This window comes from Oncorhynchus gorbuscha, linkage group LG04 (assembly GCF_021184085.1).
Source record: "Oncorhynchus gorbuscha isolate QuinsamMale2020 ecotype Even-year linkage group LG04, OgorEven_v1.0, whole genome shotgun sequence".
Taxonomy (NCBI): domain Eukaryota; kingdom Metazoa; phylum Chordata; class Actinopteri; order Salmoniformes; family Salmonidae; genus Oncorhynchus; species Oncorhynchus gorbuscha.
In genome coordinates, this window is record NC_060176.1 from 48,362,052 (window position 1) to 48,387,945 (window position 25,894).

A 25,894-nucleotide genomic window follows, 5' to 3' on the forward strand; every position below is an offset into this window, starting at 1 on the left:
TCCTGAATAGATACACAGGTAGACATTTTTTATATCCTCCTTTGCATGTTTGGGTATTAATCTATACACTGTGGGTTAACTGCCTGTTCAGGGGCAGAATGACAGATTTGTACCTTGTCAGCTCTGGGATTTGAACTTGCCACCTTCCGGTTGTTAGTCCAACGCTCTAACCACTAGGCTACCCTGCCGCCCCGGTTGAAGCACCCTTCGCAGCGATTGCAGCCTCGAGTCTTCTTGGGTATGACACTACAAGCTTGGCACACCTGTATTTGGGGAGTTTCTCCCATTCCTCTGCAGATCCTTTCAAAATCTGTCAGGCTGGATGGGGAGTGTTGCTGCACAGCTATTTTCAGGTCTCTCCAGAGGGTTCAAGCACGGGCTCTGATTGGGCCTGTTAAGGACATTCAAACACTTGTCCCGAAGCTACTCCTGCATTGTCTTGGCACTGTGCTTTGGGTCTTTGCCCTGTTGGAAGGTGAACCTTCGCCCCAGTCTGAGGTCCTGAGCGCTCTGGAGCAGGTTTTCATCAAGGATTTGGATCTCTCTGTACTTTGCTCCGTTCATCTTTGCCTCGACCCTGACTAGTCTCCCAGTCCCTGCCGCTGAAAACATCCCCACAGCATGTTGCTGCCACCACCGTGCTTCACCTTAGGGATGGTGCCAGGTTTCCTCCAGATGTGAGGCTTGGCATTCAGACCAAAGAGTTCAATTTGAAACAGAGAATGTTGTTTCTCATTGTCAGTCCTTTAGGTGCCTTTTGGCAAACTCCAAGCGGGCTGTCATGTGCCTTTCGTCTGGCCACTCTACCATAAAGACCTGATTGGTGGAGGGCTGCAGAGATGGTTGTCCTTCTGGAAGGTTCTCCCATCTCCACAGAGGAACTCTAGAGCTCTGTCAGTGACCTTCGGGTTCTTGGTCACCTCCCTGACCAAGGCCCGTCTCCCCCGATTGCTCAGTTTGCCCAGACGGCCAGCTCCAGGAAGAGCCTTGGTGATTCCAAACTTCTTCCATTTAAGAATGATGGAGGTTACTGTGTTCTTGGGCACCTTCAATGATGCAGAAATGTTTTTGTACCCTTCCCCAGATCTGTGCCTCGACACAATCCTGTCGCGGAGCTCTAAGAACAATTCCTTCAACCTCTTGGCTTGGTTTTTTCTCTGACATGCACTGTCAACTGTGGGACCTTATATAGACCGGTGTGTGCCTTTTCCAAATCATGTCCATACAATTGAATTTACAACAGGTGGACTCCAATCAAGTTGTCGAAACATTTTAAGGATTATCAATGGAAACACAATGTACCTGAGCTCAATTTTGAGTCTCAAAGGATCTGAATACTAATGTAAATGAGGTATTTCTATTTTTTATACATTTTTATACCAAAGATTTTCTATTGGGTTCAGGTCTGGATACTGGCTAGGCCACTCCAGGAAATTGAGATGCTTCTTACGGAGCCACTCCTTAGTTGCCCTGGCTGTGTGTTTCGGGTCGTTGTCATGCTGGAAGACCCAGCCACGACCCATCTTCAATGCTCTTACTGAGGGAAGGAGGTTGTTGGCCAAGATCTTGTGATACATGGTCCCCATCCATCCTCCCCTCAATACGGTACAGTCTTCCTGTCCCCTTTGCAGAAAAGCATCCCCAAAGAATGATGTTTCCACTTCCATGCTTCACGCTTGGGATGGTGTTCTTGGGTTTGTATTCATCCTTCTTCTTCCTCCAAACACGGCGAGTGGAGTTTAGACCAAAAAGCTCTATTTTTGTCTCATCAGACCACATGACCTTCTCCCATTCCTCCTCTGGATCATTCAGATGGTCATTGGCAAACTTCAGACGGGCCTGGACATGTGCTGGCTTGAGCAGGGGGACCTTGCGTGCACTGCAGGATTTTAATCCATGATGGCGTAGTGTGTTATTAATGGTTTTCTTTGAGACTGTGGTCCCAGCTCTCTTCAGGTCATTGACCAGGTCCTGCCGTGTAGTTCTGGGCTGATCCCACACCTTCCTCATGATCATTGATGCCCCACGAGGTGAGATCTTGCATGGAGCCCCAGCCCGAGGGTGATTGACCGTCATCTTGAACTTCTTCCATTTTCTAATAATTGCGCCAACAGTTGTTGCCTTCTCACCAAGCTGCTTGCCTATTGTCCTATAGCCCATCCCAGCCTTGTGCAGGTCTACAATTTTATCCCTGATGTTCTTACACAGCTCTCTGGTCTTGGCCATTGTGGAGAGGTTGGAGTCTGTTTGAGATCATATGACACTTAGATTGCTCACAGGTGGACTTTATTTAACCAGTCTAGGACTGGGGACCCTGTTCCGCTAGCGGAACCCCTCGCCAACAGCCAATGAAATTGTAGGGCGTCAAATACAAATCAACAGAAATCTCAGAAATCGAATTTCTCAAACATACAAGTATTAGGCATCATTTTAAAGATACAATTCTCATTAATCCAGCCACAGTGTCTGATTTCAAAAATGCTTTACAGAAAAACCCAGCCATTTTTCCAGCCAAAGAGAGGAGTCACAATAAGCACAAATAGAGATAAAATTAATCACTTACCTTTGATGATCTTCATCAGATGACACTCATAGAACTTCATGTTACACAATACATGTATGTTTTGTTCGGGAAAGTTCATATTTATATCCAAAAATCTAAAAATATTTTACATTGGCGTGTTACGTTCAGTAGTTCCAAAACATGCAGTGATATTGCAGAGAGCCAAAGAATTCACAGAAATACTCATAATAAATGTTGATGAAAATACAACTATTATACATGGAACTTTAGATACACTTCTCCTTAATGCAACCGCGGTGTCAGATTTTTTAAAACTTTACGGAAAAAGCATAATCTGAGAACGGCGCTCAGAGCCCAAACCAGCCAGAGAAATATCCGCCATTTTGGGTAGTCAACATAATTCATAAATAGCATTATAAATATTCACTTACCTTTGATGTTCTTCATCAGAATGCACTCCCAGGAATCGCAGTTCCATAATAAATTGTTGTTTTGTTCGATAATGTCCTTCATTTATGTCCAATAGCTTCTTTTGTTAGGGCGTTTTGTAAACAAATCCAAAAGCGCGATCTGGTCCATTCGGACGAAACGTTCAAAAAGTTACATTACAGGTCGAAGAAACTTGTCAAACTAAGTATAGAATCAATCTTTAGGATGTTTTTATCATAAAACTTCAATAACGTTCCAACCGGAGAATTCCTATGTCTGTAGAAAAGCAATGGAACGAGAGCTACCTCTCAAGTGATAGCGCGTGACTGAGAACGAGGCTGCAGGCAGACCCCTTAGTCAAACAGCTCCCATCTGGCCCCCTTCACATGAGAAGCCTGAAACAAAATTCTAAAGACGGTTGACATCTAGTGGAAACCTTAGGAAGTGCAAAATAACCCATATCCCACTGTGTATTCGATAGGGGAGAGTTCAAAAACTACAAACCTCAGATTTCCCACTTCCTGTTTGGATTTTTTCTCAGGTTTTTGCCTGCCATATGAGTTCTGTTAATACTCACAGACATCATTCAAACAGTTTTAGAAACTTCAGAATGATTTCTATCCAATAATAATATGCATCTATCAGCATCTGGGACTGAGTAGGAGGCAGTTCACTCTGGGCATGCTATTCATCCAAAAGTGAAAATGCTGCCCCCTATCCCAAAGAAGTTTACTAATTATGTGGTAATTGGTTGCACCAGATCTTATATGGGGCAGCAGGGTAGTGGTTAGAGCATTGGATTAGTAACTGAAAGGTTGCAAGTTCATATCCCGAGCTGACAAGGTACAAATCTGTTGTTCTGCCCCTGAACAGGCAGTTAACCCACTATTCCTAGACCGTCATTGAAAATAAGAATTTGTTCTTAACTGACTCGCCTAGTTAAATAATAAATACAAAAATTAGGGGCTTCATAGCAAAGGGGGTGAATACTGTAGCTCAGTTGGTAGAGCATGGCGCTTGTAACGCCAGGGTAGTGGGTTCGTTTCCCGGGACCACCCATACGTAGAATGTATGCACACATGACTGTAAGTCGCTTTGGATAAAAGCGTCTGCTAAATGGCATATATTATTATTATTATTATAAGCACACACCACTTTTCAGTTTAACATTGTTTTGAATTTTTTAAACAAGTAAATTTTTTTAGAGTTTCACTAAACCAATTTGGACTATTTTGTGTATCTCCATTCCAAATAAAAATCCATTTAAATTACAGTTGCTGGGACCGCCTCTCTGTCAAGGGATCCTGCCGACCGAGGCCGGGTCTAAGGAGCTGCTTAGCGTAAGCGCCAGCCTAGCTGCTAACTAGCTGTCTATCAAGCTAGCAGGGCTTTCATGAGGGCTTGAACACAGACTGCGACATGATAGGCCATTGTGGCTAGGACCGCGGATTGTCCCGGGCTTGTGGCTGTCTAGACCCCAGCTGTTTGTTGTTGGATTTTCAATCTTCCCTGCGTCCTTCCCTGTCTGGAACAGCGAGGAGTAACAGCGTAATCTATTGTTGTTACCATTATAAAGACCAAAGCCAACGGGAGTACCGTTGAGGACATTGGTGTCTCTCATCACAGGTGAAATATTTTTTTAAACAAACAAACAAACATTGTTCTACAAGCAGTTGTTACAACAGGAAAATAGCTTCCAGTGTTGTGTCCAAATTCTGGTGAAGTCAACTAATAGAAGAATCGACAACCTGACCAGAGGTCGAGGACCTGAAAAACAGTTTGCAGTTCTCCCAGGGTCAGCTTGACGAGTTTAAACAGGAGAATATCAAGATGATAGCAATCTGTAAGTCATTGTGAGTGTACATCAGTTCTGTATGTGAATCCATGATATCAATGACGGATAAATCAGATTATCTTGAGGGACAATCAAGGCAGAACAACATTGTTGTGGACAGAATTGAAGAATCTCCACATGAGACCTGGAAGGAGTCTGATGATAAAGTGAGGGAAATGATCTCAGAGAAACTGAAGATGAACCACAGGAAGATTGAGGTGGAGCGCATACAAGGATATAATATCTATAGAAGAAACAGGAATGCTTATGGGGAGGTGTTACTGTATATATTCAGAGCCATATATTTTAAAATTGATTTAACCTTTATTTAGCAAGTCAGTTAAGAACAAGTTATTATTTACAATGACGGCCTACCCATATCCCTGTAATGCTTAGAGAAGATCTTATGTCAAGTGTTATTGAAGTGTTGTGGTTCCAGGTTCACCTGGCACATCTAAAGCATTTTATTTTGGGGTGTGGCTATAAGTCACAAAGTGCTACCAGTCAGTATCTAAATTAACATTTACATTTAAGTCATTTAGCAGACGCTCTTATCCAGAGCGACTTACAAATTAAATAATGTGTGAAATGCTTGATAATGTCTACTTTCCACTTTCTTGGGGACCTGAATATTGACTAGTTTTCATCAAGCTGTCCGCTCAAGAGGAAGCTTCTCACTGTAACTAGTGCCTGTAATCTGGTTCTGATGTATTAATCAACATACCAGGGTGTTTACAAACAGTACAGGAGCAAGATCATCCACACGTATTGATCACGTTTACTAATACTGTAGAACTTTGTTCTTAAGCTATATCTGTACACATTGGATGCAGTGATCACAATATAGTGGCTATATCCAGGAAAGCCAAAGTACCAAAAGCTGGGCCTAGAATAGTGTGTAAGAGATAATATAATAATAATATATTACAAAATATTTTGTATCATATGTGAATGATGTTAAAATAATTGTTGCTCTGGTGTGATTTAATAAGGAGCATCTAGGCACTGCACTTGATGAATTTATGAAATTGCTTCTTCCAATTGTTGGTAAACATGCACCTGTTAAGAAACTGACTGTTAGAACTGTTAAGGCTCCATGGATTGATGAGGAATTGAAAAACTGTATGGTTGAAAGAGATGGGGCAAAAGGAGTGGCTAATAAGTCTGGCTGCACATCTGACTGGCTGAATTACTGGAAATTGAGAAATTATGTGAATAAACTCAACAAAAGTAAACTGTATTCTGAAGCCAAGATAAATGATATAAAGAGTGATGGAAAAAACATTGGAGTACTTCAAATGAAATTATGGGCAGAAAGACTAATTCAACTCCCATCATTCATCAAATCAAATGGCTTATTTATCACAAAAACATTTGATGTTGCCAATTATTTTAATGATTACTTCATTGGCAAAGTTGGCAGATTTAGACAGGAAATGCCAACAACGAACAGTAATCCATCATACTCAGGTATAAACAAACTAATAATGAAAGAAATGCATTGCAAGTTAGAATTTTATTGTGGGAGAGATGGGAAAATTGTTGTTGATCAATAATGACCCTCCTGGAATTGACAACTTAGATGGAAATCTACTGAGGATGGTAGCTAACTCTATAGCCACTCCTACCGGTCATATCTTTAATCTGAGCCTAGAGGAAAGTTTTTGTTTTCAGGCCTGGAGGGAAGCCAAAGTCATTCCACTACCCAAGAGTAGTAAGGCGGCCTTTACTGGTTCTAACAGCAGGCCTATCAGCTTGCTGCCAGCTCTTAGCAAACTGTGTTTGACCAAATACAATGCTACTTCTCTGTAAACAAATTAACAACAGACTTTCAGCATGCTGATGGAGAAGGGCGCTCAACATGTACTGCAATGACACAAATGACTGATGATTGGTTGAAAGAACTTGATAATAAGAAGATTGCGGGAGCCATACTGTTAGATTTTAGGGAGCCTTTTGATATTATTTACCATAACCTGTTGTTGAGAACTTATGTGTTATGACTTTTCAACCTCGGAACTGAATCCGCAATATGGCAATCTATCTAATATAAATCAGAAGGTTTTCTTTAATGGAAGCTTCTCTAATGTTAAACATGTAAAGTGTGGTGTACCGCAGGGCAGCTCTCTAGGCCCTCTACTATTTTAAGTTTTTACCAATGCCCTGTCACTGCCATTAAACAAAGCATGTATACAGATGATTTAACCATATACGCATCAGCAACCACAGTTAGGAAGTCACTGAAACCCTTAACAAAGAGTTGCATTCTGTTTTGGAATGGGTGGCCAGTAATAAACTGGTCCTGAACATCTCTAAAACTAACAGCATTATATTTCATACAAATCATTCCCTAAGTTCCAGTCTTTGGTGTTACCTTAGATTGTAAACTGTCATGGTAAAAACATTCAATGGTTGTAAAGATGGGTTTGTCTGTAATAAAGAGATGCTCTGCATTTTTATATTGATTGTTAAACAAAATCTCTTCCTCTACGCAATTGTATTAGAAAAAATAATATAATTTCTCCTCTTTTTTTGCATACAATGTAGCTCAGTATTTTAAATTTTGATTCAGTAATTTATGCTAATTATCAATGGTGTCAATGGCAGGAGGTCTGAAATGGATGACACAGAATACATGGGCTATGATGGTCAAGTGGTCAGGACTGTCACACCGCTGGGGTGATGTCAGTAATTACATTTATTCAATATTTTCATTGCATTCATGTGCTTTGAAAACACCTGTTTCATCACTGTACAGAACACACACAGATATGTATGCCCATACTGCCCTTCTTCTCTCTGACCTGGCTGTGAGGATGCCAGCTGTATCAGCAATAGAGAGGCCTTTGAGTTGCAGTCAGAAGAAGGTTGGGTGAGGGGGGTACTGGGGCCAGACCTAGCAACCGCCCCTTTTGTACAGTCATGATTGCAAAGTACATCTAGATTTGGCTTGTTAAAATAAACTGTCTGAGGGAATGCTTTTGATTAATGCACTCATATGGAGAGAGATGAGATGGTCCATGTAGCAGCAATCAAAGTGCCTGTCTGGCGTTGGTCGACCGCAGTGGTGCTGGTGCTCCTTTTTACACACACACACACACACACACACACACACACACACACACACACACACACACACACACACACACACACACACACACACACACACACACACACACACACACACACACACACACACACACACACACACACACACACACACACACACACACACACACACACACACACACACACACACACACACACCATGTCTCGAGTGCATTTTAAATGTGTTCCCAGCCAGTACTAGTGTTGCCTGGAGGTAGTTTAATTTGTTACCTGTCTGGTGGTGCTGGTTGAGCCCCAGGTGGGTCTTCGCTCGGTTCCCACAGTCCAGAACCTGAACCAAGAGGAAATCTCATAAACACACCATCCCCCCCACAAAGGTCTGGACCTGAGCTCTGGGGCCCAGTGGCCCCAGCAAACACATCTGCCTCTGCTTAGCTAGGCTGAGGTTCCCCTCAATCGTCCACCCCTCACACCTGGGAAGCATTACAGCCAGCTCGGCGTGTTTGAAGAAATACCCTCCCCAGAGTTACCCAAGCACAGGCATGCAAGGCACCGCCACCACTTTGATATACTGGCTGGCAGAGTAGGAGGGTTGAGTAGTTCAGATCTGGATGCTTTTTGTTGTTTTGAGGCATTCTGAATTCCGCTCAACTGGGTTATTTGTTTAAAAGACAGACGTCATTTGTATTTCCAAGTTCTACACAAAATAAGACAGATTTTCTGTAAGTTTGACAAGTGCTAGTATGTGTCGATCATTAGAGAAGCTAGCATTTTAACGTACACTCACGTCCCCCTCACCAAGCCCATGTATATTGTGATTGCAGGTCTACTTTGACTGTGGAGCGAAGATGGATGTGGTGGATGTCCAAGGCCTCATCCTGTCTCCTGGTTTCCCCTATAACTACTCCTCCGGGACCCATTGTGTCTGGCAGTTCTTTGTGCCCGTTGGCCACCAGCTCATACTGGAGATATTTGACTTTGACGTGTTCGAGAGTCACGACTCCGCCCCCCAGTATGCTGCCATCTCTGACTTGGAAGAGGTCGATGCTAACGATGGTGCGACTATCCCAACTGGGGGTCCCATCACTGATAAAGATTCCACTGTATCTCAGGCTCAGAGTGTCACAGCGAAAGCCCCCCGGTCCTCCTCCCAAAACGACAAAGTCATGCAGGTGGTGGTGCAAGAGCAGTCCACCAAGATGGAGATAGCCAAAGTCTCCAACTCTGCTAAAAGGTCCACCTTTGATGCCACCTCTGACCATGCCTCCCCACAGCCCCTCTCAGACCTCCTCCTATCAGGGGCCCATGTACCAGAAGAGAAGGCAATGAACTCAATCACCTCTCCTCTCCTCAGAGGCAACCCTGACCTTAACCCTATCCCCAGAGCATCAGCCCCAGACCAAGTCCTGGCTGTGGTTTTAGATGAGGCCACCACTCGGACCCCTCTGCTACTCAAAGACACGGACACAGAGTCAGTGAGCCCTGAGACCCAGCAGTCTGTGGTGGACGCATGCCCCCACGACGTCCTTTACATCTCGGACCTCCTCACCTTTTCCTCGCGCTTCTGTGGCTCCAACCGGCCCTCCAGCAGCCAGCTGGTGTTTGGCTCCAGCCAGGAGATGGTAGAGGTCATCATGGAGTTGATCACCACCACCCACTGGGGCCGTGGCTTCGCCCTGCTCTTTTACTACCACAACCGGACAGAACCGGGTGGAGATGACCCCCGGCATGCCTACGCCCCTGCCGGGGCCAGCAAAATAGACACTCTGCTGGCTGCCATGAGTGGAGCAGCCTTCTTTGCCATGGTGCTCACCAGCGCTCTGTGTATTATATTCAGGTATGTAAAAGCATGCAGAGAAAGTTATTGCGATATGATAGCCCTTTGTCACACACGTGTTGTGCTATAAAAAGGTTTCCCTGACTCCCTGAGATCAAACCAGCACTTGAGAGAATTGTGCCGAAACATCCTTTTGTCCTACACGCCTTGTGATGGCTTTCCCTATTTACTCCCAGAGACATACTGTTGTCAAACATAAACAAACAAGATAGTGCACAATGGAAATGATTGTCCCTTTAAGTGTCTTGTGGGTCACCTGTGCAACATCTTCAGGTACAGTAAAGCAAGGCATGCAGAAAGAATGGAGTCATAAAGATACCTTTGTCAGACATGTTTTGTGCTATAAATACATTTCCCTGACAACCTAACATAAAGAAGACCGTGCACATTCTGCACAATGGGGAAAAATTGTCCTTTTATTTCTTTGTCATCCAAGGAAACTGGCACAGTGCTTTTCCTTTGAGAGAGCGCAACTGTTGGGTCTTTGATGTTGGCCAATGTGACAAAGTTTCCTCCCATGAATGAGATGGTAGCCATGAATGGGATAGTCTGCCAGTCAGTCCTCCTCCAGCACACAGTGTGGTGCTGCTGCGGTGGATGGGCTGGTTGTTGACTCAGCTGGAGGCCTTGGTCGGTCCCTGATTTGATCCAGTGAAAGGCAGGGTTCGACTGTAGCTGCCCTTATGTGCTGCATTGTCACCATTACAGAGAGAGAGCATGAGCAAGAGAGGGCCGTTCGAGGTGCAGCACCTGGCATCAATTCCAACGGACAAAGAGAAACGCAGCCATAGAAAAGCGAGGGGAAACGAGGAGAGCGGAGAACCTCATACTGCTGTGATATGAGCCTCTGTCCCGTCGAGGTGCCATTGTAGTTCAATAGAACAAGAACAACATATCAAAAGGTGTCATTTACAGGTTGTTCCCTCGGCAAATCCCATGAGGAGACAACATTAGTACATGTGTCAGTTTATGCAGGGTGTAATATCATTTATGCCAGGTAACTAAATGAGCATCACTGTTTAATCTACTGTCATGATTCTCATCTAGTTCCCTCCAGGAAGGTTCAAATTCCCATAAAGATAAACCCCCTTGCAACCCCCATGCATGTTGGAGAGAAGTTAAAGCTGCATCGGTCTCGTCCTGGGGCCATGTTTTTAATTGTGCCAAAAATTGACACACAAAAGCATTTAGATCTGTTATTGAACAGAATCACTTTAAGTCAACACTTTCACTGTTATGTTGATATTATCCAGTGAAAATTCCCTTATTGGTATGTCTTTATACTGCTTCCTTTATAGTGAGACCACCCCAGATAGTGTAGTTTATGGCATTACATGGGTTTAGCTACTAGAGCCATCCTTGAGAGGAACAACCGAGGGCAAGTTTAGGCTGTTTGTATGTAGTGAGTCAGCTAGCTAGACGTTGATTATGTATGGAAGAAAATCTTCAGTGAAGGCAATCTAATCTGTTCCAGTTTCTAATTGTGGGAGAATGTTCATTTTGTACATTTCTGGTCAAATTTGGAGAGCATTTGCTCTAAATAAGTCAAGCTTTCACAAATGGCATGGAAGAGAATGTTGCCAAAAGTCAATAAAGTAAACAACATACATAAAAGAAAGTATGCTAATGGATTTCAAAGATATGTTAAACAGTCAAACACAACTGCAATGTTGTGGATCTCTTTTTTGTTTTCCAGACCTAAACTATGTCCGAAAAGAGCCAGCTCCTGCTCATCCAACAACTCTGAGGTAAACGGATAAAGACCCCTGTCTGTCTGACTGTCCAGACATTCCTTTGTAAACTAGCTTCTGACTGGGATCAGGGAACATTTCCTTCATATCCTCTAGACCAGGGATGGGCAACTTTGATGGGGGTTGGTGCCACAAAAAAAACAGAGATAAAATGTCCTGCAATTCTACACATTTTGCCATGGGGCAGAGAGAAAAATGTGCAGTTGTACAGCTAATTTCCTGCAATTAAGGAAAAATCCATAGGGTGGAGAGAAATGTTTGCAGTTTTTTAATATTATATCTGAGTGAGAGTCACTAACAAATTCAATGGGGGCCTCCTTGGTCGGTAAATCGACCATGATTACAAAGTTTAGATGGCTAGCTAGATTTAAAATCTAAAAAATGTTAGCTGACATGGGCTGAGTGATAAACAGTGCATTCGGAAAGTATTCAGACCCCTTGACTTTTTCCACATTTGTGTAGCTCAGTTGGTAGAGCATGGCGCTTGTAACGCCAGGGTCTCCCGGGACCACCCATATTGTATGCACACATGACTGTAAATCGTATAAAAGCGTAAATGGCATATATTATTATTATATTATAAAATGTATTAAACATTTATTTTCTCATCACAATACCCCATAATGACAAAGCAAAAACAGGTTTTTAAAATTTTCTCTAAATGTAAAAAAAATAAATATACTGAAATATCACATTAACATAAGTGTTCAGACCCTTTACTCAGTACATTGTTGAAGCACCTTTGGCAGCAATTACAGCCTCAAGTCTTCTTGGGTATGACGCTGCAAGCTTGGTACACTTGTATTTGGGGAGTTTCTCCCATTCTTCTCTGCTGATCCTTTCAAGCTCTGTCGGGTTGGATGGGGAGCGTCGCTGCACAGCTATTTTCAGGTCTCTCCAGAGATGTTCGTTCGAGTTCAAGTACGGGCTTTGGCTGATCCACTCAAGGACATTCAGAGACTTGTCCCAAAGCCACTCCTGTGTTGTCTTGACTGTGTGCTTAGGGTTTTTGTCCTGTTGGAAGGTGAACCGTTGCCCAGTCTGAGGTCCTGAGCACTCTGGAGCAGGTTTTCCTTAAGGATCTTTCTGTGCTTTGCTCTGTTAATCTTTTCCTCCATCCTGACTAGTCTCCCAGTCGCTGCTGCTGAAAAACATCCCCACAGCATGATGCTGCCACCACCATGCTTCACCATAAGGATGGTGCCAGGTTTCCTCCAGACACGGCACTTGGCTTTCAGTCCAAAGAATTCAATCTTGATTTCATCAGACCAGATAATCTTGTTTCTCATGGTCTGAGAGTCCTTTATATGCCTTTTGGTAAACTCCAAGCAGGCTGTCATGTGCCTTTTACAGAGGAGTGGCTTCTGTCTGGCCACTCTACCATAAAGACCTGGTTGGTGAAGTGCTGCAGAGATGGTTGTCATTCTGGAAAGTTCTCCCATCTCCACAGAAAAACTCTGGAGCTCTGTCAGAGTGACCATCGGGTTCTTGGTCACCTCCCTGACCAAGGCCCTTCTCCCCCGATTTCTCAGTTTGCCCGGGTGGCCAGCTCTAGTAAGCGTCTTGGTGGTTCCAAACTTCTTCCATGTAAGAATGATCTAGGCCACTATGTTCTTGGGGACCTTCAATGCTGCAGAAATGTTTTGGTACCCTTCCCCAGATCTGTGCCTTGACAAAATCCTGTCTCGGAGCTCTACGGGCAATTCCTTTGACCTCATGGCTTGTTTTTTTCTCTGACATGCACTGTCAACTGTGGGACCTTATATAGACAGGTGTGTGCCTTTTCCAAATCATGTCCAAACAATTCAATTTACAACAGGTGGACTCCAATCAAGTTGTCGAAACATTGAGGATCAATGGAAACAGGATGCACCTGAGCTCAATTTTGAGTCTCATAGCAAAGGGTCTGAATACTTATGTAAATATGTTTTTTTTTTTTTTTTTCAAATCGTCAAACATTTCTATAAACCTGTTTTTGCTTTCTTATTATGGGTTATTGTGTGTAGATTGATGAGGGAAACAAATAATTTAATCAGTTTTAGAATAAGGCTGTAACTTAACAAAAAGGGAAGGGGTCTGAATACTTTATAAATGCACTATATATACTGAACAAAAATATATGTTCACCTGTCAGGTGGACGAACAGGGATGTAAACAAATTTGTGCACAACATTTGAGAGAAGTAAGCTTTTTGTGCCTATGGAACATTTCTGGGATCTTTTATTTCAGCTCATGAAACATGGGACCAGCACTTTACATGTTGCGTTTATATTTTTGTTGTGTGTTATATATATATATATATATATATATATATATATATATATATATATATATTTTTATTTTTTGATTTTTTTTTTTAATTTATTAACTGCACCTTGCACCTGCACCTTGCATTCTTCTATTATAACTCTCAATTGTAAGTTAAGACTCCAATTTGAGTTTTTTTAAAATAAAAATTCCCAACCCCCTCAACATTTTTTTCTGGGGGAGGGGGGGGGGCTACAAAAGGGGGCCATGCAGCAGGCCTACAAAAGGGGGCCATGCAGCCCGCCACTTTCCAATCCCTTCTCTAGACTACAGACACTGGAGCAAATACAAATACCATACACTGGCCTGGTGCTCTTGTTGTCCAAATTCTCCTATGCAGGGCAAGCAGACCCAGAGGTAGACAGGTTCACTAAAGGTCAGACTAACTGACTCCCCTGTAAAGCAGAACTGGACAAGTTACACTTCCCTATTTTCTAGTCATGAGATGAATTTGTAATTAAGTTGTCAAAATGTGTTCATCTGGGATTGAATTTTAGAAAGAAGCAAAAACAGTCCTACACAAGTTCTGGCCACTAAGTATCTTATTGCCACTAGATCATTATACTGACTGGGTATCGTAACATTTTATTAATTGACAACAACAACTTCAGTTCATATGGCTGTTTTTCATAGTGCTGTGCAGCCCTACTCCGTTGGTGTATGTGAGCTGGCAGGCATGTGTAGTAGTACTAGCTGACACTAAACTGTACTGGCTGCTGTAGGTGCAGGAGGGAGTGCAGAACTCTGGAGCTGATGTCCGTGAGCTGCAGCTGGTGGCTCCTAATCAGCCCGGCCTGGAGGTCCCTTGCCCTGCAGAGAACGACAACAACAACCACTCTCTCAGCCTCACACACAGAGGTGGGTATTCGCAAGTGGGCGGGCGCACACACAAGTGGGCGGGCGTATTCACATGCACACGTGCGCACACACACACAAAACACACACACACGCCATCTACTTTCTCTCTCCCTCTAACACTCCCCTCTTTTTTCCCTCTCTGCTTGTGCTCCAGCCGCCTAGCCTAGTCTAGTCAATCCCCCTCGCTCCCCCTGCCCTGCGCCCCCTCTCTTTCTCTCTCCATGATCGAGGGGTACCGCTGGGGTGTTTGGTCTGGTTCCAACCTGGCTGACAATGACTTTATCTGCCTCTAAACTGAATTTACACGTTCAGTGTAAATGGGACACTTATTTCATTACGCTCTATAACTATGACAGAAAAATGGTACACCGGGTCTGACTATCAGATCTCCAACACACAGTAATAGAGCTGCCAGGATTCTACCACATACTGAATTATCTCATGGTGTTATGGCCATAGAATGGCTCTAATCGGGTGTAAAACATACATCCCGTGAGGGGGTCCAATCTGGCCCGTGGGTGGTTTTAAATTATTATTATTTTTTAAATATACAAAATTGAGGTGGGGGGGGGAAATAAACTCGATATACTTAAAAATGACTAAAACCAAATTAAAATGATGGAGAAATTATAATGGACCTACATTCATACAGTTTCTTGACTGTTTCCAGCTTGCTAATAATCACCTAAATGAAAGCTAGACAGTCGGGGAGCATCGACAATTCCAAAATCTATGGATAGAGGACATTTTTTTTAGCAAATTTTGACAGCGAGGAATTTTTTTTTTTAAATGTCAGTGCGTCCCTCCAAACCTTGTTGAATACTGAATGCAGACCCCGGGGCAAAATGATTTTGCCACCTGAATGAAAGCTCAAAATATGTCAAACAAAAACTGTTTCATCTGAAGTCATGTCTAATACAGGTGCATAGAAGAAACGTTGTGTAGTAAAATTCACCAATACAGCTCATAATATGTGAAATCATTAAGGTATTCTGTGTGCTCAGTAGCTGCATATACAGTATTTAATCAATAACCTATATGAAAGGAAGTTGGCTGCAACATTGCACTGTCCACATAGAATCTTCCTGGAGTCATTTGAGTGTATTTCTTCTCTTATAAAAGTTGATCAGATTGTGTGGGAATATGCCAGGCCAGCTTGTAGTGGATGTAGCTGAGTGAATGGGAGATGCAGCATTTCGAAGTCTCAATGGAAAATTGCTTTCATTTTGGCGTAACACTGGGTTTATCCCAGAACAATCCAAATTCTCGCTCATTGTAGCTGATCCCACAGAGAGATTTACAGGTTGTGACATTTAACCTATATAACAGCGTGGGAGCATTGGGAACATCATGTTTCTCCTCTCGCTGAGTTCAACCATGTCACTATGAGTTAACAGGAATATGAGTGGACAAGTACAGTGGCTTCACAGTGTACTGGGTGCTCAGTGCAGTAATTTACAGTAGCCTATGGAGACCAATCTGTAACATTCCATTTCTAGTGCTCTTTTAGGGACAAGCAGTGGAAATTATCATACGCTAAGGTGCAATACATCTGACTGTTGTGCCTTCAATGTGTTAATTGTAGCCTATCGCCATACAAGTAAGTGATTAATGAAACCACTTTCCCGTTTCTTTCCTAGGTTCACCAGGCAGTGTTGGTGGTGATATGTCCCAGCATGCTGAAGTGGACCTCTCATCCAATGGTCTCACGGAATTGGACTTGGGGACAGATGAGGTGTTTATCATTTCGTCTGTGCCTAGTCCAAGCAGCAGAATGCCGTTCTCGGCCCACACGGTAAGGAGCGAGGCAAGGCAGGTAACCCAGTTGAGGACTCACAGTGGTGCCAAGGCAGTAGAGGGAACCCAGGCTAGGACCCATGGTGGTGCCCTCTTCTCGGGGTGACACCCAGGCAGTAGAGAGAACCCAGGCTAGGACCTGCTCTAGGGGTGGGTGACACCAAGGCAGAAGGCTACATCCTGCCAAGTATTTTTTCCTTGAATCAGCAACCCTCTGCTGGTAATAGCTATGAAGCTCACCGCCTGGTGGTCGAGGTGTCAGAGTATAGAAACACAGTGGCAGGAGATTGGCGGTAGGATACGGTTTGACACAGCATTTTTGCTTGTGCTCTATTGGAATAAGAGTTGGCATAAGGCAGGCCTGGCAGCTATTAGGAAGCTGGCTTGCTTTCCTGCAGCCTAGCCTAATGGATGTATTATCTGAGAAGCCAGTTTCCCAGCTCCAATTCTCTCTCTCTCTCTCTGTGTGTGAGTGTGTGTGTGTGTGTTCATGCGCGCTGTGGAGCATTGCTGTGTGTGTGGTCTGTATGTGTATATGTTAATTTGCCTTTTTATGCAGATTGTGTGTATGTACATATTTGTTCAGACTGATGATTGAAAGGACTCACACAGGAAATCTGTCCAGAGCCTTATCCGTTTATGTAACTAGCGAGATGGAAATCGCGTTAATTTCTCGTGGAAAAACGACATGAACATAAATGGTACCTTAGATCAGTCATGATACAATGGGATGTGTGAGTTCCAGTGTTTGTGTTTTTCGTCACTGGTTATTTGGACAAGTCACAATTTCACACGTTTGATCATCTTTAGAATTTAAGAATTTAAGAAGGAGAGGGGACATTTGTCCTATAAACTTGCGCTTAACTGGCAAAGAGAGGTGGTGGAGCTCTTCATTCTGTTCCGATCCTCGTTCCCTCTCCTTATAACGCATATGGACCCAGAACTTAATCGAGCAATTAAACAGGACTTTAGTTCTGGGTTAACCAATATTACGCTTATGTAAAATATTTTATTTTAGTGTATTTTTCAGGTGAGTAGTTTGCATGCGCCATGACAGTTAATGTTAGCAATACAAGCTCACACTGACTGACTGTGGCAAAAATGAGCCCAGCTATCTGTGTTTTCACTGTGTCTAACTGTCATGTTTCCGATGAGATTATTTTTCACGCTCAATTCCCGCCGCATTTTATCAAGCCCCGCCTATACAAACTCCTGATTTGTTGGGAGAGTTGTGTGTCTGAAGAGCACCCTCCCCGAATTGGCCAAGAAAATCCGACATGATCCCCAGACCTAGTGCTGGTGCCCTAGGTCTAGGACTTCTGAGACTAGGTGTGGGGGTAATAAGGGGCTCTGTTTCACATCTGGGGGGCTTATCCTCCACCTTTTTGCCCAAACTGCAACAAGTTGCCATTGTGTGGGGGGCTTTTGTGGTGAGCAGGGTACTTCATTTAAAACCTTCCTAATTCTTGTCTAGACTAAGCGAGCTGTGAGTGATTCTGTATAAGGATTATCTGGTTCTTTCTGAGAGGAGCAACCGCTAACCCCCCCAAAAACCTTACCACAAACCTTCCCCCTATCCTGATTAATTAGCTGAATAATGATGGGGGGATATGTGACTAATGTGCCCTTCACCCCTGACCTGCCATTCCTATTAGTGAGACACCTACTGTATAGCCCCAGGCCCGCGTTCACAAAGACTCTCAGAGTAGTAGAGTAGGTCCTACCTGTCCATATAATCGCATTCATTATGATCTAAAAGGCAAAACTGATCCTATGATCAGCAGTCCTATCTGAGAATGTTTGTGAATATGCTTCCAGGAATCACTGCCTGCATCCACTACCAGGCAAGACTTGTTTTGGGTTACATGTCGGATTACATGGTTTGCTTGCTGCCCTTTTAGGTCAACGGCGATTGGAGGAGCCGTGCGGCACTTGAATATAATGCGACCTCTGATGCAAGCAAGCTATTTTTATTAGTGATCATTTCTTGTGAATGAGTCTCATTCACACTCTGATGCCACTGGTGGAGAAAACTCCATTGACTGAGGGCTTAAGTCAGTTAAACACACATTGTATTTAAGCAGTGTTTTTCCCATGGTCAAATAAATTATAGAGTAGTCACAGGTAGATGCTTTCAGTCTCCAGAATAAGAAGTGTGTGTGTTCCATGGCACTAAATTGTAAACTAAGACACTGTGTAAACATTGCTACAGTGGGTTTGAGAGGTTCTGCTCTTTCAGATGCTTCCAGATTTCCAACTAAGAAGTTGGTCTGTTTGCAAACTACTGTAGGCCTACTCCACATGCACACAAACACACTTCATGCCGGGTTTGCTTGAATTCCTTATGATTTGGTTGTTGTCTCTCTCCCCTCGGCAGCGGGAGAGGTTCCTGAGACACAGTGACACTGGCCCTGGCCCTGTGACTGACTGGCCCTCTCCAGACCCGGCTGCCTCCCCCACAGACACCCGGGCTGCTCAGGATGGCAGTGCCAGCTGTGCCCGGCCCCGGGCCTGGAGCGTTCGTACCTTCCAGGACTTCCTCCCTCCACTGCCCCAGTTACACAAGAAGTGGTGCAGTTGGAACTCCACCAGTCCCTTCACTAAGCTGGTGGACAGCGTTAGTAGCTATTATGTTATTGGTTATTCAGCAGTGCTGTTGAATAATAGTTCAACCATCATATACTGTATTTCTTTACGTTTTCATCTTGGTTATTTAGCAGACGCTCTTACCCAGAGCAACTTACATTACTGTATGTTTGTAAGTGGATTATTGTTTAGCACATTTTTTATACTCCGATGCATAATAAATAAACCATGAATGTTGGGTTGCACTGCAGAGGGATATTATTGACTAATGTTGTTCCCCCAGTTACCCTCCAGCTTTGTGTCGGACTGCCGTGGGGAGAACAGCAGGAAGGTGTTTTCCGACCCTCAGTTGGAGGCCCAGAACGTCAGTAACGCCGGTGACTCCTCCATGAGTAACGCCTCGTATCCCTTCACTCAGCTAGCCCAGCGCCGCCTCAACTCCACGAGCAACCTTCGGCGCTCCCGCTTCACCGGGCCCTGCTTTGGCCTCCTCTCTGGGTCCAGTCCCTCAAACAGCACCAAGGCCCCCGGGGGCAAACACCTCCAGGCTTCTCCATCCGAGCCCATTAACAACCCCACTGGGCATTGTGTGATTTCCCGCGATTTCCCAGCGGAGAGCGACCACGTCAGTGTCCCTGTGTTTGCCATCTGTGAGGAGGAGGACCGGCAGCCCCTAGTCCTGGCTGAGCACCTGGGCCAGTCCCCCATGCTGAACGGACTGAGCCGGGGGCCATACGAGGGGAAGGAGCCTGCCAGTGGAGGCCCCAACCCTGGCCCCCAGAGCCCAGCCAACGGCCCCCTCCTCCAGAGGGGGAGGTCAGAGTGGAGGCCATGGGGGAGTCAGGCCTCAGGAGGGACCAGTCCTTACCCTCTCCCTCACCCCTCTGACTCACCCACTGCCGCCTACACCACCGAGTTAAAGTCTGCCTTCGTGCAAAGTACAGCCAATCATATCCAGATGCCTTCCCTCAGCCAATCAACAGTGCCATGCAGTGTGACGGGCAAGGAAATGTGACCAGTGACAGTCCAGCATCCAGCCCATGTGACAGGAGAGTGGACAGAGCATGGAATCCTGGGTTGGCCGAGCAAAAAAATAATTAACTATTTTTAGTTCCACTTTTGTCAAATGCAAAACTTATCTTTTTGATTACTGAAATCGACTTTTTATATGAAATTTCTACATTCTTGAAGTCAGTTGCTTCATGGTGACAAATTGGATGTTTTCATACTAGTAACCACAATATATTTTTTTATCAAGTTAAAACCGCTTCATCAATATATGCTGTATACCACACCAAGGCTTTTTCAGCTTCGTTATAATTTGTTTAAAAAATGAAACTTGAAATAATATTGAATATGGATGTTAACAGAAATCTTGCTAGTATTTTCCAAGAGCACTTCATTTCCCAACTCATCTGAGCACTTTTGTACCAGTTAATCGTTTTAATACTTTAAATCAAATTATTAAACATAAGCACTTTCAACGCAATAGCTCACTCATGCTTGTGGATGTTGTGCTGCATTGTGCCAACTTCTGCCTTTGTTCAACAACCATGGGCCTTGAAGCATTGAATTATAATAGCGCCACAAAGCTCCACGGGGACTGTATACTACTGCTCTGTGCCCTCTAGTGTTCAAATGATATAGATCACACATTATATTAACCTCAACGCTACAACATGTATTCCATAGGCTGATGCTGGGATATAAAAGGGAATTGATCATTATAAAAAATGTGACAAACACCGTAACTAACATTCAATAGAAGTAAGCATATGACTAGCTATAAAGATAAATGTTGCAATTTGTAACCTAGAAAATAAAGAGGGTTGGTGGGAGTTTGTGCAAATAACTTTTAATAAAGGTTATCTACATACATTTCTGCTTCAGTTCTTGATCATTTGATGTCAACAGAAAGTAGCAAGTCATGCATCTTAAATCCGTTTTACCTCGTTTCTACCAGCATGTCACTTGCAACCTGAGGGGGCGGAAAAAAAAACTTGTACACCTTTACTTCACACACAGATGCGTACAAAGCTCACCCCGCACTCTACTTATCAAATCTGACCATAATTATATCCTCCTGATTCCTGCTTACAAGCAAAAACTAAAGCAGGAAGTACCAGTGACTCGATCAATACGGAAGTGGTTGGATGACGCAGATGCTAAGCTACAGGACTGTTTTGCTAGCACAGACTGGAATGTGTTCCGGGATTCATCAAATGTCATTGAGGAGTATACCACCTCAGTCATGGGCTTCATCAATAAGTGCATCGACGACATCATCCAACACAGGGACTGTATGTACAACCAGATGCCATGGATTACAGGCAACATCCGCATCGAGCTAAAGGCTCGAGCTGCCGCTTTCAAGTAGCAGGACACTAATCCAGACGCTTATAAGAAATCCCACTATGCCCTCAGACGAACCATCAAACAAGCAAAGCATCAATACAGGATTAAGATTGAATCCTACTACACAGGCTCTGACGCCTGTCGGATGTGGCAGGGCTTGAAAACTATTACGGCCTACAAAGGGAAATCCAAACGTGAGCTGCCCAGTGATGCGAGCCTACCAGATGAGCCAAATGCCTTTTATGCTCGCTTCGAGGCAAGCAACACTAAAACATGCATGAGAGCACCAGCTGTTCTGGACAACTGTGTGATAACGCTCTCTGTAGCTGATGTGAGCAAGACCTTTAAGCAGGTCAACATTCACAAAACCGAGGGGCCAGACGGATTACCAGGATGTATACTCAAAGCATGCGTGGACCAACTGAAACTGACATTTTCAACCTCTCCCTGACTGAGTCTGTAATACCTACATGTTTCAAGCAGACCATCATAGTCCCTGTGCCCAAGGAAGCGAAGGTAACCTGCCTAAATGATTACTGTCAGTAGCCATGAAGTGCTTTGAAAGGCTGGTCATGGCTCACATCAACAGCATCCTCCCAGATACCCTAGACCCACTCCAATTCGCATACTACCAACAGATCCACAGATGACGCAATCTCAATAGCTACCGTTCCGTAGTATTCATGCCTGTAGCCATGAAATGCTTTGAAAGGCTGGTCATAGCTCACATCAACACCATTATCGCAGAAATCCTAGACCCACTCCAATTTGCATTCCGCACCAACAGATCCACAGATGATGCAATCTCTGTTGCACTCCACATTGCCCTTTCCCACCTGGACAAAAGGAACACCTACATGAGAATGCTGTTCATTGACTACAGCTCAGCATTCAACACCATAGTACCCACAAAGCTCATCACTAAGCTAAGGACCCTGGGACTAAACACCCTCTGCAATTGGATCCTGGACTTCCTGATGGGCCGCCCCCAGGTTGTAAGGGCAGGCAACAACGTATGCCATGCTGATGCTCAACACGGGGTCCCCTCCTGAACTCCCTGTTCACCCACGACTTCGTGGCCAAACGATGACTCCAACACCATTATTAAGTTTGCTGACGACACAGTGGTGGGCCTGATCACCGACAACGATGAGACGGCCTATAGGGAGGTGGTCAGAGACGACAACCTCTCCCTCAATGTGAGCAAGACAAAGGAGATGATCGTGGACAACAGGAAAAGGCGGGCCAAACAGGCCCCTATTAACAGACGGGGCTGTAGTGGAGCAGGTCGAGGGTTAAGTTCCTTGGTGTCCACATCACCAACGAATTATCATGGTCCAACCACACCAAGACAGCTGTGAAGAGGGCACGAAAACACCTTTCCCCTTTCAGGAGACTGAAAAGATTTTGCATGGGTCCCCAGATCCTCAATAGGTTCTACAGCTGCACCATGGAGAGCATCGTGACCGGTTCCATCAGCGCCTGGTATGGTAACTGCTCAGCATCTAATCATAAGGCGCTACAGAGGGTAGTGCGTACGGCCCAGTACATCACTGGGGCCAGGCTTCCTGCAATCCAGGACCTATATAATAAGTGGTGTCAGAGGAAAGCCCATGAAATTGTCAAAGACTCCAGTCACCCAAGTCATAGACACTTTTCTCTGCTACCGCACAGCAAGCTGTACCGGAGTACCAAGTCTAGGACCAAAAGGCTCCTTAGCAGCTTCTACTCCCAAGCCATAAACCTGCTTAACAATTCATCAAATGGCCACCAGACTATTTACATTGACACCCCCCCCCATTTATTTTTTATTTTTACACTGCTGCTACTCATTGTTTTCTATGCATTGACACTTCACCCCTACCTACATGTACAAATTACCTCAACTGTCATTCTAACTGTGATAAATAGGTATTTTATTTTAACATGACTAACAGAAACATTTTATCAGCCATCTTCCTCAAACAGATGTATGATGACACAATCGGAGGAATCAGATTTCATTGGTCCTCAACCCGCTGCGCCTTGCTGGCAGGGGTAATAAAGGGCAAGTGTACTAATTTGGTAATAAAAATATATTATTTTGTAAAGTTTTCATTTTAGAAAAGTGCTGCATCACCCCTACTTCCCGTGGCTCTGGACACATGTCATATAGGGCTCAGGTCTATGGACGTATGTAGTATAGGTACCTCAGATATATATATTTTTTAAGCAACTTTCACACCTGAGGGCAAGAGTTGTGTTCCCCTGCATTAAACGTAACTATTCAATCCTTTCACTGCTATATTGTGATAGAAATTGAAAGGCAATGTTTGTGGAGACTGCATTCATGGTAAACACGGCATATGTTGACGCAATAGGAAATTACCTTTATATTTCAATCGTGTTATAGCACTGCACTTCTGCGATACAGATTGAATCAAGCCTTGAGTGTTGCTCTACATGCCCATTCAGTCAGTCCTCCACTTCTTAGAATCTATTAAATGAAGTACAGATGGGTTTGTTCTGAATGTCTTTGGGGGGGGGGGGGTTTCATGAGGTAGAATGAAACTAGCCCTTTTCTACTTACTAACTGGTCATACTGTTAGTACAGATAAGCTTGGTCCAGACACCATCACAAAGTGAGTAAATATTTCCCTAGAATACATAGTTTCTCTCGGAGAGAATGCAAAGCACCCCCCCAAAGCCTCTTTAACACCAATTCCGGATCGGCGGTTTGCACTGTTGTTGGCTTAGGGTGCCCAGATCCTCCTGTTAGAAATAATTAAGGTTCAGCTCTGCTGTGGGGAGGGATCGGCTGGCGGGGGAAGGTTGTGCTGAGCTAGGGCCTGAGCCTCTCAGGAATGCCACAGTGTGAACCCACAACAGGGAAACCATGACTTAAGACATGAGCTAAGGGCCTTGGGCAGAAAGCGGGCCCATTATTTGTCCCCCTTTATCTCCACCCAAAAAACATGGGTGCGGGGGTGGAAATATTGTCACTAAACAGTCATCACAATGAGGGTATATCGTTAGGTTACATACAGTGCATTCGGAATGTATTCAGACCCCTTGAATTTTCACATTGTAACATTACAGGCTTATTATAAAATGGATTGTTTTTTCCCCCCTTCAAACTACACATAATACCCAATAATGACATAGCAAATTTATTACAAATAAACTGAAATTACAATTACATAAGTATTTAGACTCTTTTCAGTACTTTTGGCAGTGTTTACATTCTTGAGTCTTCTTGGGTATGACTCTACAAGCTTGGCACACCTAATTTGGTGAGTTTCTCCCATTCTTCTCTGCAGATCCTCTCAAGCTCTGTCAGGTTGGATAGGGAGCATCGCTATTTTCAGATACTCGATCGGGTTCAAGTCCGGGCCACTCAAGGACATTGAGACTTGCCCCTGCATTGTCTTGGCTGTGTGCTTATGGTCGCTGTCCTGTTGGAAGGTGCTCCGTTCATTATTTCCCTCGATCCTGACTAGTCTCCCAGTCGCTGCTGCGCAAAAACATCCCCATGCTTCACCGTAGGGATGGTGCCAGGTTTCCTCCGCTGCGGAAAAACATCCCCATGCTTCACCGTAGGGATGGTGCCAGGTTTCCTCCGCTGCGGAAAAACATCCCCATGCTTCACCGTAGGGATGGTGCCAGTTCAATCTTGGTTTCATCAGACCAGAGAATCTCATTTCACATGGTCTGAAAGTCCTTCAGGTGCCTTTTGGCAAACTCCAAGTGGGCTGTCATGTGCCTTTTACTGAGGAGTGGCTTCCATCTACCATAAAGGCCTGATTGGTGGAGTGCTGCGAGAATCTTCCAGAAGGGCAACCATCTCCACAGAGTGACCATCGGGTTCTGGGTCACCTGCCTCCCTGACCAAGGCTCTCCTCCCCCGATTACTCAGTTTGGCCAGGCAGCCAGCTCTAGGAAGAGTCTTGGTGGTTCCAAACTTATTCCATTTAAGAACGATGGAGGCCACTGTGTTCTTGTGGACCTTCAATGTTGCAGACATTCTTTGGCATCCTTCCCCAGATCTGTGCCTCAGAACTCTACAGACAATTCCCTCAAACTCATGGCTTGGTTTTTACTCTGACATGCACCGTCAACTGTGGAGCCTTTCCAAATCACGTCCATTCAATTGAATTTACCACAGGTGGACTCCAAGTTGTAGAAACAGCTCTTGGATGACGAATGGGAAACAGGATGCACCTGAGCTTAAATAGAGTCAGTTTTTATTTATTTTTAATACATTTGTAAAAATGTCACAGTTTTCGCTTTGTCATCGAGGTAATGTGTAGATTGAGGGGGATTTAAATGTTTAAAATCCATTTGAGAATAAGGCCGTAACATAACAAAATGTGGAAAGTCAAGGGGTCTGAATACTTTCCAAATGCACAGTAGGTCGAGTTACAGCACCAATCCCGAGTTTCACACACATTGATTGCACAAGGACGTTTCTCAACAGATGCCGTAATCGAGAATAAAAGAAGTCGTATTCTCCACCTTTTCCTCAGTGCTTATTACAGTTCAGCTTGGGACTGGGAATCAAACACAAA

The 25,894-nt window shown here is 44.2% G+C and overlaps 1 protein-coding gene across 1 annotated transcript in view; it reads left to right on the top strand.

Moving 5' to 3' along the window:
• The window catches only part of LOC124033253, a 37,187-nt gene extending 16,327 nt beyond the window's left edge, over nt 1-20,860 (top strand). The window contains exons 2-7 of the mRNA XM_046345237.1: nt 8,681-9,693; nt 11,390-11,441; nt 14,474-14,609; nt 16,250-16,404; nt 18,784-19,023; nt 19,276-20,860. Of these exons, the coding sequence (XP_046201193.1) occupies nt 8,681-9,693; nt 11,390-11,441; nt 14,474-14,609; nt 16,250-16,404; nt 18,784-19,023; nt 19,276-20,007 (2,328 nt within the window). The 3' untranslated portion in view covers nt 20,008-20,860. The remainder of the gene's footprint in view (nt 1-8,680; nt 9,694-11,389; nt 11,442-14,473; nt 14,610-16,249; nt 16,405-18,783; nt 19,024-19,275) is intronic.
• Nucleotides 20,861-25,894: the final 5,034 nt, after the last annotated feature.